The 18,240-nt window shown below is 41.1% G+C and overlaps 1 protein-coding gene across 1 annotated transcript; it reads left to right on the top strand.

Moving 5' to 3' along the window:
- Window positions 1-107: 107 nt before the first annotated feature.
- Window positions 108-13,512, top strand: LOC137278451 (shiftless antiviral inhibitor of ribosomal frameshifting protein homolog). Its single transcript, XM_067810780.1, has 7 exons — window positions 108-242; window positions 2,969-3,080; window positions 3,573-3,616; window positions 4,986-5,123; window positions 6,238-6,338; window positions 7,823-8,013; window positions 12,795-13,512. The coding sequence occupies exons 1-7, from the start codon at window positions 186-188 to the stop codon at window positions 13,043-13,045; spliced, it is 894 nt and encodes a 297-aa protein (XP_067666881.1). The 5' UTR covers window positions 108-185; the 3' UTR covers window positions 13,046-13,512.
- The last annotated feature ends 4,728 nt before the right edge of the window (window positions 13,513-18,240 follow it).

Here is an 18,240-nt window from a genome sequence, read left to right as displayed (position 1 = left end):
ATCATATTAGATTGAAATTTATCACTTGTCAACATGTTAATTTCCCGCCAAGTCGACGTCAGCACGTTTCGGGGAAACCCGGAAGTGACCCCAATGCCATTCAACGAGTTGTGTAAACCGAAAGCAGATAGCTGTAGCGAGGGAAACAGGAACAACTACCATCAGCCTTCAACACTAACGACAGCATGGCAGCGGCAGCCGTTCCTGTCAACGCGTCTATCAGGCTTGAAAACGACAAAAAGGTATTGTGTCTGCCCCTCCTCTCACCTTCCCTCATCCTTCAGTTTGCCTGCACCCGGTAGAACACACCCGATATAAGGCGGATACAGATCGCTAAGATATGCCATGTATTTATAGCCGAGCATTGTATTAACCCACCAGACAGCGCCGGGTCTGATGTTTTTGTTTTCACCAGAAATAGACTTGAAGATTTGCTGACAGCGCCCACGAAATACCGCGCCCCACGCTTGACCTCTGTCACGTGGTTAGAGTGTTTGACTTCGCCTGCATGTGTTTCATTCATGACGTATCCATCACTTTAATGCCTGTCACCGCCACACCCCATGTTACAACAATGTTATGACAACCACTTTTCCCCGTCATGCAGCTACCCGGCAGTATAGCTTCCTACAAGTGTCAAATACTACAAAAATAGGTTGACGAGTCGCGATATGTGAATCATGTTTCAGTTCAAGATATGCATAATCCGTCGGCATTTGTAAATTTTGTTACTGATGTAGGTCCTGTGTACAATTAGGTCGCTAGAAATCAATGTTTCAACCGCACAACACGGTGACATGACATCGACAGCAGTTACGTCACGATGTCTGTCACTCAGGTCGGTTGTCGATAACAAATGTGGTGACATTCTATGCTTCAAACACACCCCGTCGTGTTGTACATAAACATAACCATGTGGAGAACAACGTTATTAAATCTTGATAATAAACGAATGGTCTGTAATGTAGGCAGTCCTTTTCAGAAGAAACTCATGTGTATTGATAATGTTTATATTAATCCACTGAACAATATTTAGAAAGTAGATTTACGTCAGTCTTTGTTTATTTTTACTTCTACACCTTTCTCAAGTTTGCAGTACATAAGGTCCATCCTCAAGCGTGTGTTCATGACTGAAATTTCATTTATCGATATTTACGATCCTACCTAAGTCGTTTCTATCAAGAAAAGTATGCCAGGTCATATGTCCACACACGCACGCACGCACGCACGCACGCACACACAGGCACGCACGTACACACACACGCACACACACTGTGTGTGAAGCCGTATAAATATTGTGTGGAGTAGTCTGTAAACTGAAGCTACCCAGTTCATAAAAATGAACTGAACATTGAGTTTAAGAACTATAAATAATTCAATGTTGAACGAAAAAAATCCTGTGTAGGGCCGTGGCCGAGAATTATTTCATCAGTGTTTTGTCAGGAGACACATGTTTTTCTGATTTCTGTTTAGTCACGAAAGGCACGATCACAGTGAGCTAAACCTCTCAGCTGATTTCATATGTTTGACTTCAAGTAAATATCCAGTCTAAGTAAACTTAGTCTCAGTGTATTTCGTCACACTCCACCACTACCCTAGTAGAAGGTCGCGTCAGGTAACCTTTGAGCTACTTAAAACTGTCCAATCAAACACGAGACGGTTAAATAGATTTAACCAATCAAACAACGGGTACTATTTAGGGATCGGGGGGACTTTCAAAATATTCAGGTTACCGACACAGATCTCGCCACACACAAAAATCTGTATATAGCACAGTTATTTGACCAGCTGTATATACGCTTTAGGGGTTCTGTTGACATGGTTACCATTAGCCAATATTTCCGCAAGATGACATCCTTGAATATTGCCAAAAACACTATTGTCAGTGACTGTTTACTCACCGTTGTCATGGTTGTAGCGTGCACCGTGTACATCACCCGGAAGTGATCGTACTCTAAATAACATTCGGAATCGTTCGGGTCCGAACCTTTTCGAGATAAAAAGCTCAAAAGGTATGTATGAATGTCCACTTTCGCGATTTGGTAAGTCTCAAAGGTTACCTGACGCGACCTCTCTGTAAGGTTTCGACTTCTTAAGGTTTCTTCGACTTGCGATTTCTTATTTTTCAGTTTGTAGAAACCAATAACGTCAAACTTTTTTTAATTCTGTGAGCGGTGCCATGACAGGGCATGTTTTTCCGTCCTGCGACACTGATTTTCACAGCCGTTTTATTTTTCACCCCAAACAGAAGCTGCTGATACCCAAGTCTGGTTATTCTCCTGTGCAGATGCGCTGTGGCAGTTTCTGTTTGTTGTTAAACGCCGTACCCAGCAATATGCCAGCTAAATGGCGGAGGTCTGTAAATAATCGAGGCTGGACCAAACAGTCCAGTGGTCGACATCATGAGTCAACACAGTCAGCAAGTTTACAACTAGAGTTTAAAATTTAGAGCTATCAGCTAACTACATGGTCTGTTGTACAGACCATGAAACAAATATATCCAAGAAAACCCCTGCAAGTCTAGGATATGTGGCAGGTCTAAATTTCTGCAGTTTCTGAAAATGATTAAAGTCTCAGTAAAGTTTCGGTAAAATATGTTCATTTTAGAGACTAGATGTTAGTCTACCTGCTGCATAGCATATGTCCAGGAAATGTTAATCTTTGTGGCCACACTTTATTTATTTATTTATTTATTTATTTATTTATTTATTTATTTATATTTTTAGCAGTGAAACTACCAATAAACCTAGGTTCCTGGAAGGTTGTTGTGAGAAACGTCTGCGAATGTCTTTAATTACCCGGACGGTTGTTCGGGAATGGTCCTTTTCAACTGCTTTCGTTGTTACGATAATCTGTCCAAAATTCAGTCATTTTCACATAGTAAACCTTTAGTTTCTTTTACCACGGCTTAGGAAGAGTTCTGAGGTAAAACGCATGTTGTTCAGAGCTTGTGTTTTATGTTTTCGAGGCACGGAGATTGCAGGAGCTGTTCCGAGGTCGGTTCAGTGAAAGAGAGGCCCTCGCAATCATTGTCGACAAGGATGGGGATATCATAGCAGCAGTCGACTTTATTATGAGAGGTGAGATATGTCGACCTGTCATTGTGACGTTACGTGATCCCATTATGGTGGAGACAAGGTACCTAGACAGCAAAGAGTGTTGTCACAAGTGCAGTCATCCCAAATATTAATGAGATTTTAAAGACGCTTCTTTCAATAATTGACAGGGCTGGATCTGATGCATGTGGCAGTTGACATGTTTTCTTTAACAAAAAGATTTTAGGGGGTTACCATTATAAAGTTTATTAAGTAATTAGCTGTATATTGTCGTGTAAAGAATAAAACAGAAGATGGAATTCCCAAAACGTGTCATGAAAATTATGTTACAATTATATTGGATAGACAATTGTCATTTAAGGAAGAAAATATGTTATACTTGAACTGTTATGAAGCCGCTTTATGATTTTGAACAATGTGTTGCCGATGTGTGCATGCGTGCGTGTGTGAGTGACTGATTGAGTGAGCACTAATGAGCTGCCACAACGTCATCAGTTGTTTTTTTTAACCTTTTAGGCTCACCTGAACAGATCCGAAAGTTTTTGCATAACCAAGACCAGGTGAGTTGGTATCGAACTCCACTGGTGCTAGTATTACATATGATTAACCTGAGTGGACGGGCGGTGGTGTAGCCAAGCTTACATTCAGAGGTGCAGATAAGCTGCGTATCTGGGTAAATTATGCAAAAATATGTAAAAAGTCAATTCCTATTAAATCTGTTGCGTAAAGTAAGTCTGAATTTCTGCAAATGCCCAAATTATATCTTACAATGTGCACACAATGAAATGTCAAATCTTACTTTGGGGCTTACCCAGGATGGAAAAAGTAACTGATGTATATTGACAGGTTCTGTTTCAGCACATGAACTTGACAACTTGTTGTCTCTCTTACTGTTTCTCATATTACTGATCAAATATAAATAACAAACACATAAAACAATGTTTAAAGTTTAATATATTTTTACAATTAATAGGAAATACCACACATAGTTTGAGTGAGATGGCTACAATATGTTTGGGTACTGAAAAGAAAATTGTGATACCCAACTGGGATGAAAAGCGGGTACATAGCTCAATGATCTAAAACGTAGCTCTGTCCCATATGGGCACAACGTGTGAAGCCCATTTCTAGTGTCCCCTGGGTGATATTGCTGGAATATATCTTAAAGCGTCGTAAAACTTAAGTCACTTACTCATTCCGGACAAGGCGTGGCAGGTAAGGGAGATATGAAGGGAGAATAGTATGTTTCAGGATGACATCAGGACAAGGCCTGGTAGGTAAGGGAGATATGAAGGGAGAATAGTATGTTTCAGGAGCCATAGGATTGTGTATCATTTTGGGCATGAAATTAAACTTAGAAAGAAGAATTCTCCGAGTGTGGTAAACGTCGGAATGAGACTAAATATAGTATACGTGCGCCTTCTGTTTTGTGGACTATGTTAGAATGTACAGGACTAAAATGGTCTCCAGAAGAAGAGGCATCGACATGGGAAAAGCAGTGACTCAAACTTTGCAGGCAAAGAAGCAAAATGTACAAAACACAGACACCAACTTGACAACATGTTCAAGTCTAAATGAGTGAGTATGGTTTTACGCCGCTTTCCCCAATATTCCAGCAACATCACTGCGGCAGACGTAGATTAAATGATGGGTGTTGTCGTCAGCATTACAATACCATCGCCTATTCAGGGTACTTGTTGGTCCCTGCCTGCGGTTAATGTCAGTTGGTACAACAAAGACTGGTCGGCTCGGAGTCAGTCCTTGTGAAGTATTCATGCTTAACTAATGGCAAGGTATCTCAGTGAAGTGGCACAGTAATACCAGCATGAATCAGCTATTGCAAACACATCGTCATATGAACAAAATATTCTAATTAGGTACGACGTTAAACCTGGTTTCACCTTACCACACTGATCTATGTTACCCCAGAACGTACTTCAAGAACTACGAAGGGACACAACCATAATCTATAAGAATCTACAGAGTGGTCCCTCCTGCACAGTTCGCCTGTTTGGGTGTGGTCCCTGTGACAATTTCTGGTGGCAGAAAGTCCCCGCTAGGAAGGAGGTAAGTGGTTTTCGCATTGAACAGCTATGGGTGCCACACACTACTTCGACATTTATATCATCTTGTCAATTGGGGTAACATTTTGGTCACAGTGTGAATACTTTGTAAACAGTTACCTCTCTTAGCTGATTTGGGGTAGGATTCAGGCTATGTAGCATTCTCTTCCCACAGTGGTTACTTGTCACATCTTCCCACGTAACCTGTGTTCTAATACGACCCTTTCGTGGTGCGAGTGTTCAAGACTCGTGATTGGAGGCAATCAGATTTGGTAGTGCAATCAGCGACCTTGTTTCAAAGGTGATCGTTCGAAAGATCTCGGTAATTTCCGGATGCATCGTGAAACCTAGAACCGCTTCCCGAGCGCGACACTCTAATGTTTCTTCTTGACAGAACTCAGTCATGTCATTTTTGTTTCTCCACATTGCTTGCATTTGTCAAGTTGAAACTAAGTCGATGTAACACGTGTTCTGATTGGACAGAAAAAAGGGAGGTAAATCTACTGCCATTTTTTGCCGCTAGGGGATTTTATGAGAACTGCGAAACATGTCCGTATTAGAACAGAGGTTCGTAGGAAGATATGACAAGTAACCTCTGTGGGAAGAGAATGACTAATAAGAAGCTCAGTATCTCCCTAAAAGTGCTGAACCAATTGCCGAATTTTGGAAGGCCATTACGTCTCTACCAAAACGGACTGAGTGATGAGTGGACATTTCCATGGGTGTCAGGTTTCTTTCGTTCTTACAACGATGGGGTACTGTAGTGGTTACAAGCGTCCGATAGTCACGCTGAAGACCGGGGTTCGATTCTCCTCATGGCCATTGTGTGAAGCCCGTTTCTGGTGTCCCCTGCTGAGATATCACTGGACTAATACTAAAACGACTTAAAACCCACCATATCCATTCAATGCTCACACTCTGCTGTTTATTGGAGGCCTGTTCCTTTACATGTCATATGACTGAGAGGTCAAAGGTCACTCAAAACTGACGTGAGCTCAGTTTCATCAGTAGTCAGGGCGTAAGACAAATAGACATGTATGGATACAGGATTGTAGTTAGAGTGAAGGCAAATCGAAATGTTCTGCTTTGTAATTCTTTTCTATTTCTGTATCTTGCAGGTGAGCTCATGCAAGAAGTGTAAAATCAAATATGATCCCGTTCCGAGGGGTCACGAGTGGGGTTGGGCGGAGTTCAAATGTCCCTGCGGCAATGAATTCAAGTAAGTGATTCCTACATGTTAGATTATTTACTGTAAATGACAGTTTCTTGAGTAAATAGCTCCACTGTATTGACTGGGCTATTTGTGCTCTGATGAGGCATTGATCAAGATTTCGAGGTGACTGGTGACTGGACATGCAGTTATGTGAGCTGATGACTCATCATGTTACCCCGATCGGTTCTCATGCTGTCCACCACAGGATTCCATGAAAAGACTCGGTTATTCACAACCCGTAGTTTAACTGCTGGAATATTTCCGATAACATTCACTCACTCACTGAACAATGGGCTGCGATATTTAAGATGTATCAAGCTGAAATATGAGGTTCTTTTGAAGGTTGTATGCCCGATGTACCCATATACGGAGATTCAAACTTTTTGTATTCTGTATTAAAGCCACAGGCCCAAGTACAACACTCAAAATAATAACGCTAGGGACAAAATGGTTAGATACACCTTCTAAACACCTTCTTAACCTTAAAACTTCTTTTACAAATTCTGCTGAGTTAATTAGGACATTCACTTTATCAGAACTTACTAACGTATTAAATTTATGAGTGAGTGAGTGAGTTTAGCTTTACGCCGCACTCAGCAATATTACAGCTATATGGCGACGGTCTGTAAATAATCGAGTCTGGACCAGACAATCCAGTGATCAACAACACGAACATCGATCTGCGCAATTGGGAACCGATGACATGCGTCAACCAAGTTAGCGAGCCTGACCACCCGATCCCGTTAGTCGCCTCTTACGACAAGCTGAGTCGCCTTTTATGGCAAGCATGGGTTGCTGAAGGCCTATTCTACCCCGGGACCTTCACGGGTCTATTAAATTTATGAATAGAGGGATGTTTCCAGAAATATTCAGGAATATACATATGTCTTAAAATGGCATAAACTTTACATATTAACAAGAAATGATATCCACCTTCTATGCAAGCATTCATACTTAAATTACAAAATCGTTCATAACGAAGAATACTACAACGTCTACCACCGTTTACCATTAAAGGCAATTCTCCAGATCTTTGCAGAAACAAAAGCCTTCTAGTCTTTGAAGGGCATTTTGGACCCGTGAAGGTCCCGGGGTAGAATAGGCCTTCAGCAACCCATGCTTGCCATAAAAGGCGACTCAGCTTGTCGTAAGAGGCGACTAACGGGATCGGGTGGTCAGGCTCGCTGACTTGGTTGACGCGTGTCATCGGTTCCCAATTGCGCAGATCGATGCTCATGTTGTTGATCACTGGATTGTCTCGTCCAGACTCGATTATTTACAGACCGCCGCCATATAGCTGTAATATTGCTGAGTGCGGCGTAAAACTAAACTCACTCACACTTGAAGGGCATTTAGAAGTGAAATACATAGGAATGAAAATCTTCATTCCCAAAAGCCTCCTATATATACTGAGATCTTCTGTTACTGTTGTCATTTATGTTGCTATGGCTTTTCCATTTTATGTTGCCATAGTTACCATTCTATTTCAGTGGGTTTGGTCAAATAGGTCAGACTGGTAGCCCCTGCTTCAAGTGTCGCGCAGTCAGCTATCCATTGAAGATTCTGCCCTCTCGTAGGAATAACAGACAGCGTCGTTCTACTGACCACGCGTGCAACGGGGTCAACTGTTACAACGCTGGAATGTATGGGAGGGGAAGGGGTTGGGCAGGCAGGGGCAGAGGTGAGGTGTTAACATCAAGGACCTTGCCATTCTCCTCAGACAATGCCTAAAAATTATTTTCATATTAATAATTTTCAGTTAAGTAGAAATAGTTAAAGTTGTCAACCAGTCAAAATCGGTAGGATATGATTTAAGACACGAAACATAAATGTTGGGTTATCACTTCGTCAGTGTGAAGATCTTTTACTTCGATTTGATACCGATGGGGGCGATGGGGTATCTTGGTAATTATAGCGTTCGCCCTAAACCCGGGTTTGATTCCCGACGTGGGTACAATGTGTGAAGCCCATTTCTGGTGTCCCCCGCCATGATACCCGTGAAGGTCCCGGGGTAGAATAGGCCTTCAGCAACCCATGCTTGCCATAAAAGGCGACATGCTTGTCGTAAGAGGCGACTAACGGGATCGGGTGGTCAGGCTTGCTGACTTGGTTGACACATGTCATCGGTTCCCAATTGCGCAGATCGATGCTCATGTTGTTGATCACTGGATTGTCTGCTCCAGACCCGATTACTTACAGACCGCCGCCATATAGCTGTAATATTGCTGAGTGCGGCGTAAAAATAAACTCACTCACTCACCCCGCCATGATATTACTGGACTGTTGCTAACAGCAACGGAAACCACTCACTCACTGATACCATTCTGTTTGAAGATCTGAGGACGCGGAAGGGGAACTTTAAAATCAGATCTAGGCTTTGGAATTTATGGTACGCAATCACGAAACATTCTTGCATGCACGACGTCAGTGTAATCAGAAACGAAGTAATCGAGGAACTCGGAATGCGAACACATAATACCTCATTACTGGACTTATGAGTTCTGTGAAGGCTCCATGCTTTATTGTCGAGAGTAAAGTAGTATTCAATGGTGGCTGATTTGGGCTGATATCGCTTTCTCGCCTTAAAATTTGGAGGCGAGAAAGCGATAGCACAAGAAGAGAATTAAAGCGAGAACACAAGACGAGAAAGCTATAGCACAAGACGAGAAGGCGATAACACGAGGCGAGAAAGCGATAGCACAAGACGAGAAAGCGATAGCGCGAGACGAGAAAGCGATAACACGAGACGAGAAAGCGATAACACGAGACGAGAAAGCGATAGCACTAGACGATAGAGCGATAGCGCAAGACGAGAAAGCGATAACACGAGACGAGAAAGCGATAACACGAGACGAGAAAGCGATAGCACTAGACGATAGAGCGATAAAGTGAGAAAGCTATAAAACAAGTCCAGAAAGCGATACAGCCAGTCGAGAAAGCATAGAGCAATAAAGCGATAAAGAGAGAAAGCTATAGAGCGAGAAAGATATTTACCATCATGTTGCCCTGTCTGAGCGTGTCGTCTTGCCTACGTATGACTGAATCACCATTTGTTTTTCTCACATAGAATAAAATGCACATGCTTTCAAATTCTATGGCATTTTTGTAATTAATGTTTTAACTTGTCCAGCCAATAATCCAACAATAATTCCAGAAACCGAGAGTGTTTTTGTTGAAATCAATGAGTGTTTTGGAAGCTTGTGAAAAGTTTAACAAGGCCTAGATTAATTCCTGGCTTACATTTCTCTATCGTCATTTCCCTTGTTAAATGCCACCGCATCACTCATGCCTGGATGAACAATCTCTGGCTTCCATTTGCCCATCCATCCTACCAGTTTAGCGCTAATTAACTATCGGCTTCCCTTGCTATTTTATCACGGTTGTTTCAAATGTTCGTATATTGCTTTCCGTTTCATAGTTTCTTCATACATGAATCATACATGAAAGAAGTAAAAATATACTCCGTAACATCGTGTTCCACAAATACGGAAGTATTTCTCTTTAGTTTGTTTACTAGGACCTTTTATTCCCTGGGCTAAAGCTACAATTGCTGCCGTGACGCCACAAAGAAAAGTATCAGGAAATGAGATAAGCCTTAACAACCAGTACGTTTCCTACTCCCCATTTTACCGGGGAACAAGATCGGGGTTACATTAGTCTTCAGCAGCTTATGCTTGTTGTGAGAGGTGACAAACGAGATCAGGTAGTCAGGCTCTCTGACACATGTCATCGTAACCCAATCACGTAGATTGATGCTCATGATGTTGATCACTGGATTGTCTCATCCAGGCTCGATTATTTACAGACCGCCGTCAACCCAGTGAATGTCATCTGTTGCTCGATAGATTCGAATAGTTTTGACATAAATTGGCCAAATTATAAATAGGATAATACAGGTAGATCATTACATATATAACGAGTTTCTTCAAGTCCTCGTCTGGCAACGAAAATGTTACAGACCGAATAAATGTTAATTGGATACACGCGTCACCAATTAGCTTATCAAATGCTACGCGACCCTGAGCAGCTGAACTCTTTGATATATACATATAGTGCATGTATACAGAGATAGGTGAAACAGTGTATTTATAAGTTACAAAGCTGTCAGATATGGCAAACGGAATGTTTTATACATATAAATGTCATTTAAACTGTCTCAATAATATATTCATAAGGTACTCAAGTTATGATATGTATAATATCAGATAAACGTGATACAGAGCAAAAAGTTGTTATTTACATGGACACTTGGCTTCATCGTGCATCATTGTTAATGAGTAAACATCAATCAACTTTGTTGACAAACTTAACTGATGGATATATAAGTGTTTCCTGCAGTATTGTACATCACATGATTGATAACAGTGTCTACACCAAAACGTTGCTTATATAATAAATGAAGAAACAGCACATCCATAGAACTGCTCCCATTGTTCAGCGCACCGACTGCTAAATACCTCTCGAAGTTCACTATGGTTATAATTAGTTAGACCAGCGTTTAACTGCGTACTGTATACTGTATATTTTCAGCTTTGACTGGACGAACGTTGGAATGCATCCTTTTGCCTACGTTAGACCACTGACTGTGGAATGGTTCTGTTTCTACGTTTAGGTACCAATTTAAGGTGCTTTCGTGTCGTCTCGCGTTATCGCTTTCTCGTTTCCAACATTTAAAGCGAGAAAGCGATGGCCCAAATTAGCAACCATAGTATTCTAGTAGTCTTCCGTCTCCGTCTCCGTCTCCAAGCGGTAAAACTGTAACATCTTTGATAGGCATTCTAGAAGTTGAGTAGATGAAGAATGAGGACTATGATTTATGGATATACAACTTCTTTTATTCAGTGAGTGCGGCGTTTCGACATAGATACTAATGTCGTTGTCAAGCAAATGGTGAGCATTAGTATCTATGTCGAAACGTCGCACTCACTGAGTAAAAGAAGTTGTATATCCATAAATCATAGTCCTCATTCTTCATTAAAACTGTAGTTTTCAAAGGCGTCACTAGCTGAAATCGTTGTTCATGTTGTTTGGTAGGGGAAAGTTCAGTGGAGGTCCATTAGATGCGTCTTTCTGTTAGATCAGATTATCCACACAAACCAGGGATAATCTACAACAGGGATAGGTCACTTGCTCTCTTTACCATTTGTACTAATTAACGTGTGCCTCGTCATGATCCAGCGCACACAGTGACTTTGTTCGTTCCCAGCGCAACTTCAGATGTTTTTAACAGAACTTCAGACAGTTTATTGTGTCAGTCGGAATTTTACAATGAATGAATCATAGCAAGAATTAAGAGCAAGAGTTATATGTAAATAAATGAAAGACACAAAGTAGAAAAATAAAAGTAAGAAGTACATATGTGAATGAATGAAAGAATAAATGATACACCACGGCCATCCCTCCCAAAACATGTTGAAGAACGCAAAGGTTTTGCTAGAACGCATGTGTTAACATCAGCTGTCCTATTTGAATATCCACCTTTAGACATTGTTGTTTACATTAATAATTAATTCAGATATCTTATTGCATGTGGAGAATTGCATACTATTATTAGTCATTAACAAACTTATAACTTACACTGTCACACCCCTCAAAAACATAAATTTTAAAATTATCTCAAAATAAGATAAACAAGAAGAAAAGAAAGAAAGAAGAAAGAAGTTATGGAACTATAACCCCCAAGCATCACAAGCATCAATGGCGGATCAGATGAGATCGGCGATATGTCGTATTTTTCACACACATAACATACACCCTAACAGTTTTTTTTCTAAAATCATTAAAAATATCACTATTACTTGCAAACACCTTTCACCTGATGGTATATATCCCTCATAAAAATGAAAGGTGTATGTGGAAGAAGTTTTAGAATAATAACTAGAAACACTCAAACAAAGCATTGTAGCATTTCAATGGCGGATCAGATCAGATGAGCGATATATCACATATTTCACACACCTCAAGTACACCCTAATATTTTTTTTAGATCATGAAACTTTTCGAGGTGCTTCCTCTCCCTCTGCATATAGTCTCTCTGCATAAACAGGTATCTCGTGGGCGCTAGATCTGGTTTAGTGATACGGGGCACATGGCAGCTGAAGTCTTCACACAGTCAACAATATGGAAGGACCCTTTTGCAAGTGCAAAGGGAAAATGTTTTTATGAAGAAAACTAAAATAGACTCGTACACACGAAACTAAACAGAATGATCTGAATTATTTGGTGTTGTGGTTTCAACGAAACTAAATGTGTACGGGACAAAACCTAATATGTTTTCATTCATCTAACATGTTAGTAGAAAACTAGATAGGTAGGGCGAACTGGCAATTCTATCATGGATGATTCAAGATCTAGATCTCAATTTTGTTGTCCTACCCCAAAATGTATAAAGTATTTAAGTTAGGTTCTCCGTGTTTTAATAAAATCGCTCAAGTTATATCTATGTTTTATTGTGTTTACCAGGTAACCGACAGCCCCACTGTTGTCATCCCCGTTCAATTCGAGCATCAGGGGGTAAAATGGTCCTGTACGCTAGTCAGGCTCACAAGAGTACTGGTTCCACAGTTGCCACGTTCTTAACACAGGACGATCTTGTCTCGTACGCCGGATCATTCATCCCAAGTCTCGTTGACGTGCGAGAAGATGACGAGGAAGCTTTGGCCGGGAGTGATCACGAAGACAGCGATGGCGGCCCAGCCGACGATGGCCAGTGACCTGCATTACGAAGGATAGACTGGTATAGGTCTGTCTGGGTTAATTCTAAATAACACGACAGACCTGTACCCCATACCTTACATATCACTGTAACGTGTCTTAATTTCAGAACAGGTGGTATCAACTTCATTACCACACACAATGCCATAATCTTGACGTCAAATCGCTTCATATTTCGGTTATTACAATTACAGTATTACAATGTGGAGCGCTAGTATTGGTTTACAGTGCTGTTTAAATATTTACACGAGCCATAGGTTTACGATAGAGGGCCGGGTATACAACATTTTTACAGATAATGGTGTCCTAGTCGCAACCAAGACTTCGTTTCACAAAGCTCTCGTATGCCTAAGATTTCGTAACGTTAGTCGTAGAATTCGTACCCCCTATATTGTAACGTAGGAAGTACGACTGCTACGAGTAAAGTTACGAGATCTTAAGCTTACGAGAGCTTTGTGACGTACATAAGTCGCTCTCTGTCCGTGGTCGAGCAGAGTTTTAAGATTGCATACAGTGTCATAAGTGCTTGTGAATATACGTCTTTGGTTACACGATATTATAGACATCCAGTGACGTCCCTCTGTTGTTGTCGCCTGTCAGTATTTCATGTCATATCCGTCGGTGATGGGGCATTACTTTAACATAGTCCCTCTGTCCCCGAACTTTGAAATGTGACGTGCTTAGAAGATTGATATGACTTTGTCTTGCCATCTCTGAATACGACTGTAAATAATTATGACATTATTTACATTTACCAATATGTATAGTGCCGACACCCGGTTTCGAACCCTCATGCCCTCTTTTTCTAGCTTGGCGGTGTTGTTCACCAGGCTACGAAAAATCGCAGTGATGAATGAGATCGAGGAACACTCTATGTAAACCGTGTGTTCCTCGCAAGTCGGGTCGTGCGAACTGCACACGTGCACGGCACGTATAGCGCCTGCGGAGCTCGTGCATTCCGCGTGCAACGTGAGGCGTCGGCTGCCAGTTTCATCCCAGCTGATTATCATCAGTGAGTACCAAGTATTGAAATTATATCTGAAGTAGATCTTCGGTCGGTTTATGAGTTGGATAAAGCATGACCCGTGGGCATTACGAAAAAGTAACGATGTTTTCCCGAGGGGAATGCCAGAGCATTTCTCGGTAAAGCATCCTTACTCTTCCGTAATGCTCACCGGTCATGCTTTTTGTCTAGGGACTGTGTATTACACATAATTCCCTAGTTGTCAAATTTATTTTATTAGTTGTTAATACATATGTTGATTAACAACAGACAATTAAAAAAACCCACACGCGGTCCATTTTTGGAGTCTGTATTCAAGGACGTGTTAAAATATACCGTCACCCATTTTCATGCCGTTTTTGCGTAGGTTGATAAATCGGGTTGGAATTGATGAATATACAGACCTCCGTCATAGAGCTGGCACATTTGTTGAGGCCTACGTTAAACAGCAAACAAACAGATTAAATAGAATTATGAGGAAACGGGAACTACATATCTACGTGTGGAGCAAATGCTGAACTCATTGGTCAGTTGAAGCGCTATATCGTCATGATGTTGCATTGTTCATTACAACAGACCTAGATGCAACAGTAGCTTGAGACACATACCCTTGCAGTTCAAACGTAATATTTCTTCGTACTGTAATTTAACCGACAGACATATCTGTCAAACTAACGAAACTTGGAATGACTGAAGTGTACCGACTGATTGTGAAGAATTCCGCGGCTTCTTTACCATTCTCAATTCTTTACCCAGGATCCCATATCAATATGTCTTCTCAGCCCTTTGAAGATCCGTGTTACGATTTGCCCTCAGCAGCCCTCGCTTATCGTCAAAGGCGACTAACGGGATCGGATGGCCAGGTTCGCTGATTTGGTTGACCCAACTTGTCCCATCTGCACGTGTCAATGCTCATTCTGTTGTTCTATGGATTGTATGGTCCATATTCGATTCTTTGCATACCGCCGCCATACAGCCTCTAAACCGCTGAGTGTGGCGGTAAACGAAGAATTGAAAGACACCTAGCTGACAGTAGAGGCACTATCATGCCACTCATATTTAATAGACCCGTGAAGGTTCCGGGATAAAATAGGCCTTCAGCAACCCATGCTTGCCATAAACGGCGACTATGCTTGTCGTAAGAGGCGACTAACGGGATCGGGTGGTCAGGCTCGCTGACTTGGTTGACACGTTATCGGTTCCCGATTGTGCAGATCAATGCTCATGTTTTTGGTCACAGGATTGTCAGGTCCAGAGTCGTTTATTTACAGACCACCGCCATATAGCTGGAATATTGCTGAGTGCGGCGTAAAACTAAACTCTGCACTCACTCATATTTAATATAAGTTGAGGGACGTCTTATCAAAATGGGACCCTGATCTTCTATTGCGTAACTGTTGTTCTTGGCCCTTATTCTGGAAACGTTCGTAGCCCTAAGAATTCTTATCTTTGATCGTAGCCAATGTGTTAGGATTGGGCTTAAGAAGTTCATAGAGCTACAAACGTTTCGAGAATAGCTAGCCTGGGCTGAACATTTTTGTAGCATGCACGTATGTATCTGAAGACTCATACGTGATGACAATGACGACATAGTTGTATTGAATAAAATGAACGTAATGTGATTATATTACATGAAGTAGTCATTAGAGGTGAAGTACGCTTAGCCTATGTTTTGTGTGAAATGACAATGTGTTCATTTGATATAATTCAGCTGTGATAAACCAGTGTTGTCTAGCCATTTAACTGATAGGGATATGTCCTACAGGTGTCACTCTAAGTCTTATTGTCGTAACCGGGATTTGGGTGTTAATAAACCCTCTTACCAGTTACGATGGCCGTTCTGCATTATTGGGGGCGCTCTAAGTTCTGGTGGCATACTCGCTTGGTCCGTCCGGGTCGCTACATCTAGGAATGAGTGGTCTGACGACCGGGATTCCAAACTAACACATGTCGTACCTTGTGATTGGAAATCTCCCTTAATTCTAATCAGTGACTCAACTTTACTTGCTGCTTGACGAATCTATTCTGGTCTGTTGCTTGACGGTTATTCCCTTTTCCGTACCTTAATCTATTACCCAGTAGTAGTACCATTACTGCTGTGCCGATCTAACCGCAAATCTCAATAATGGATGTGTAATTCGTTTCTTGTATACGACATTATAACATTATTTTACCAAGCATATATCATTGTGTTTAACCTGTGAATAGCATGTGTGACTGATTAACTTGAGTAAGTAATATCGCAGAATCGGGTCTTCTTAACTTTTGTTGAATAGCATGTGTGATATTGCAAGTAATGTCACAGGATTTCGACGGCTTAACTTTTGTTGAGTAGTATGTATGCTATTGCATCTATATCCTCATGATAAATTTTTCAGTGTAATTATTTGAGATGTTTGCTCAGCTTAAACTTGTTTGTATTGTATTTTTTGCTTTACGTTTCGCTTGTTTTTATTTTTGAACGTTGGGGTGTAATGTTAAATCTGCCAGTGTTTACATTTGATGTGTATCTATATACGTTCATTTTTTCAACTTGCTTGATAGTGTCACATTTGTGTGCTTCGTGACTTCGTGTCGACATGACATTTTGTACATTTTGTGTGATTTATACGTTAATACTTAAATGCCATAATACGATTTACTGTGCCAATCCTCAAGTAGTTGACATTGTTTTTAATGATGAAGAATTCATCGTCCATCGTTAAGATGTAGTCGATGAGAGAGTGTATGGTGTATGGAGAGAGTACGAGAATTCTTCGATAACTGCACCACTCGATGCCTTATACGGCTGATGCTTAATATACATTACGTATGTAAATCTGAAGTGTGCTTCTCACTATATGTTAGGTCATCTCTTGTTTTCCCAGAATAACCGCATATGAGGTTTTTGTTTTGGAGGGACAGGTTTTACTTTTCCTGACTTTATATGAACATCAGAATTCAAATGATACATGTTTTTTTAAACCAATTGAAAAATATCGTTCAAGGTTACGTTCAAAGTAGAAAGGTTTTCCCATGCACGATTGGAACCGCAAGTAATGGATTCGTAGGCAGACGCTTTACCCGCACGTCCACCGGGCCACCGAAGGGGATGGGATTAAATTATCTACTTACATTTACTATCATTAAATTGATTTTACGCGCGTTTCAGTTATTGTTATATGGCTTCATTAAATGATCATCTACATTGTAATTACCCATCATTGACGGTACATATGTTATGTTGTATCGGGATCGTTAAATCTCTGGGGGCTCCGCCCCTCGTGATTTCCCTCCCCCTCCGGTTTTACGTTGTCTACCAAAACCTCGGAGGCGTGTTTTCTCCTATACATATAAGGTTACATATAAGGTTATCGGATTTACCTGTTACGGATCACACAGATCGAACCTGCATAAAACCTGGGAAACAATGGAGATTCATTAACCGTTAGATTTCCTCTATGGCAGATGATAGATTTGTAGGGGTGGGTCATGTTGGGTGTATATATTTGAGTTTTACCTTGGCTCGGAGGGGGTCTTTCTATAGTTTCCGTGGAAGTTTAGGGACAGTGGGTGATTGGGTTATGACTAGAAGAAATTACGTTAGGTCTTTTGACATTCGCGTACATATAGCATATCTATGAGGTTTGAACAGTGTGATTCTCTCGCTCCCATTCCGATACCCAACCCACCGTAATCACCGAGTGTGTTGTCACAAGGTAGCTCCTTTATTCTCAGACATCCTATATTGTACAGCGTTTGAGCCGTATCCATCCATGTTTTTGTACATGTAAATAACGTGGAGAACTATTTTTGTATTTGGTTATTGTGTCGACGCTGTCACACGCATGATGCGACCAGCCTTTGTAGCAGCAAAGGAGTGTGCATTCCAGTTCAGTCTTAAATCAAATAAGTGAGTTTAGTTTTACGCCGCTTTTAGCAATATTCCAGCAATATCACGGCGGGGGACACCGGAAGTGGGTTTCGCACATTGTACCCATATGGGAAACCCGGGTCTTTGGTGTGACTAGCGAACGCTTTAACCGCTAGGCTACTCAACCGCTCACCTTCAATCAAGAATGATACATGTTGCCGCTGTAACGTTTTGCTGTCAATAACAGTTCACCATACACACTATACTGGTTTTGACATGCACTACTATGGTATTGTTTTTATTTCTCAGTTGATTGGAAAATACTTTGAATATCTGTG

Source organism: Haliotis asinina, chromosome 3 (genome assembly GCF_037392515.1).
Source record: "Haliotis asinina isolate JCU_RB_2024 chromosome 3, JCU_Hal_asi_v2, whole genome shotgun sequence".
Classification (NCBI taxonomy): domain Eukaryota; kingdom Metazoa; phylum Mollusca; class Gastropoda; order Lepetellida; family Haliotidae; genus Haliotis; species Haliotis asinina.
This window is presented reverse-complemented; position numbering and strand designations above follow the sequence as displayed.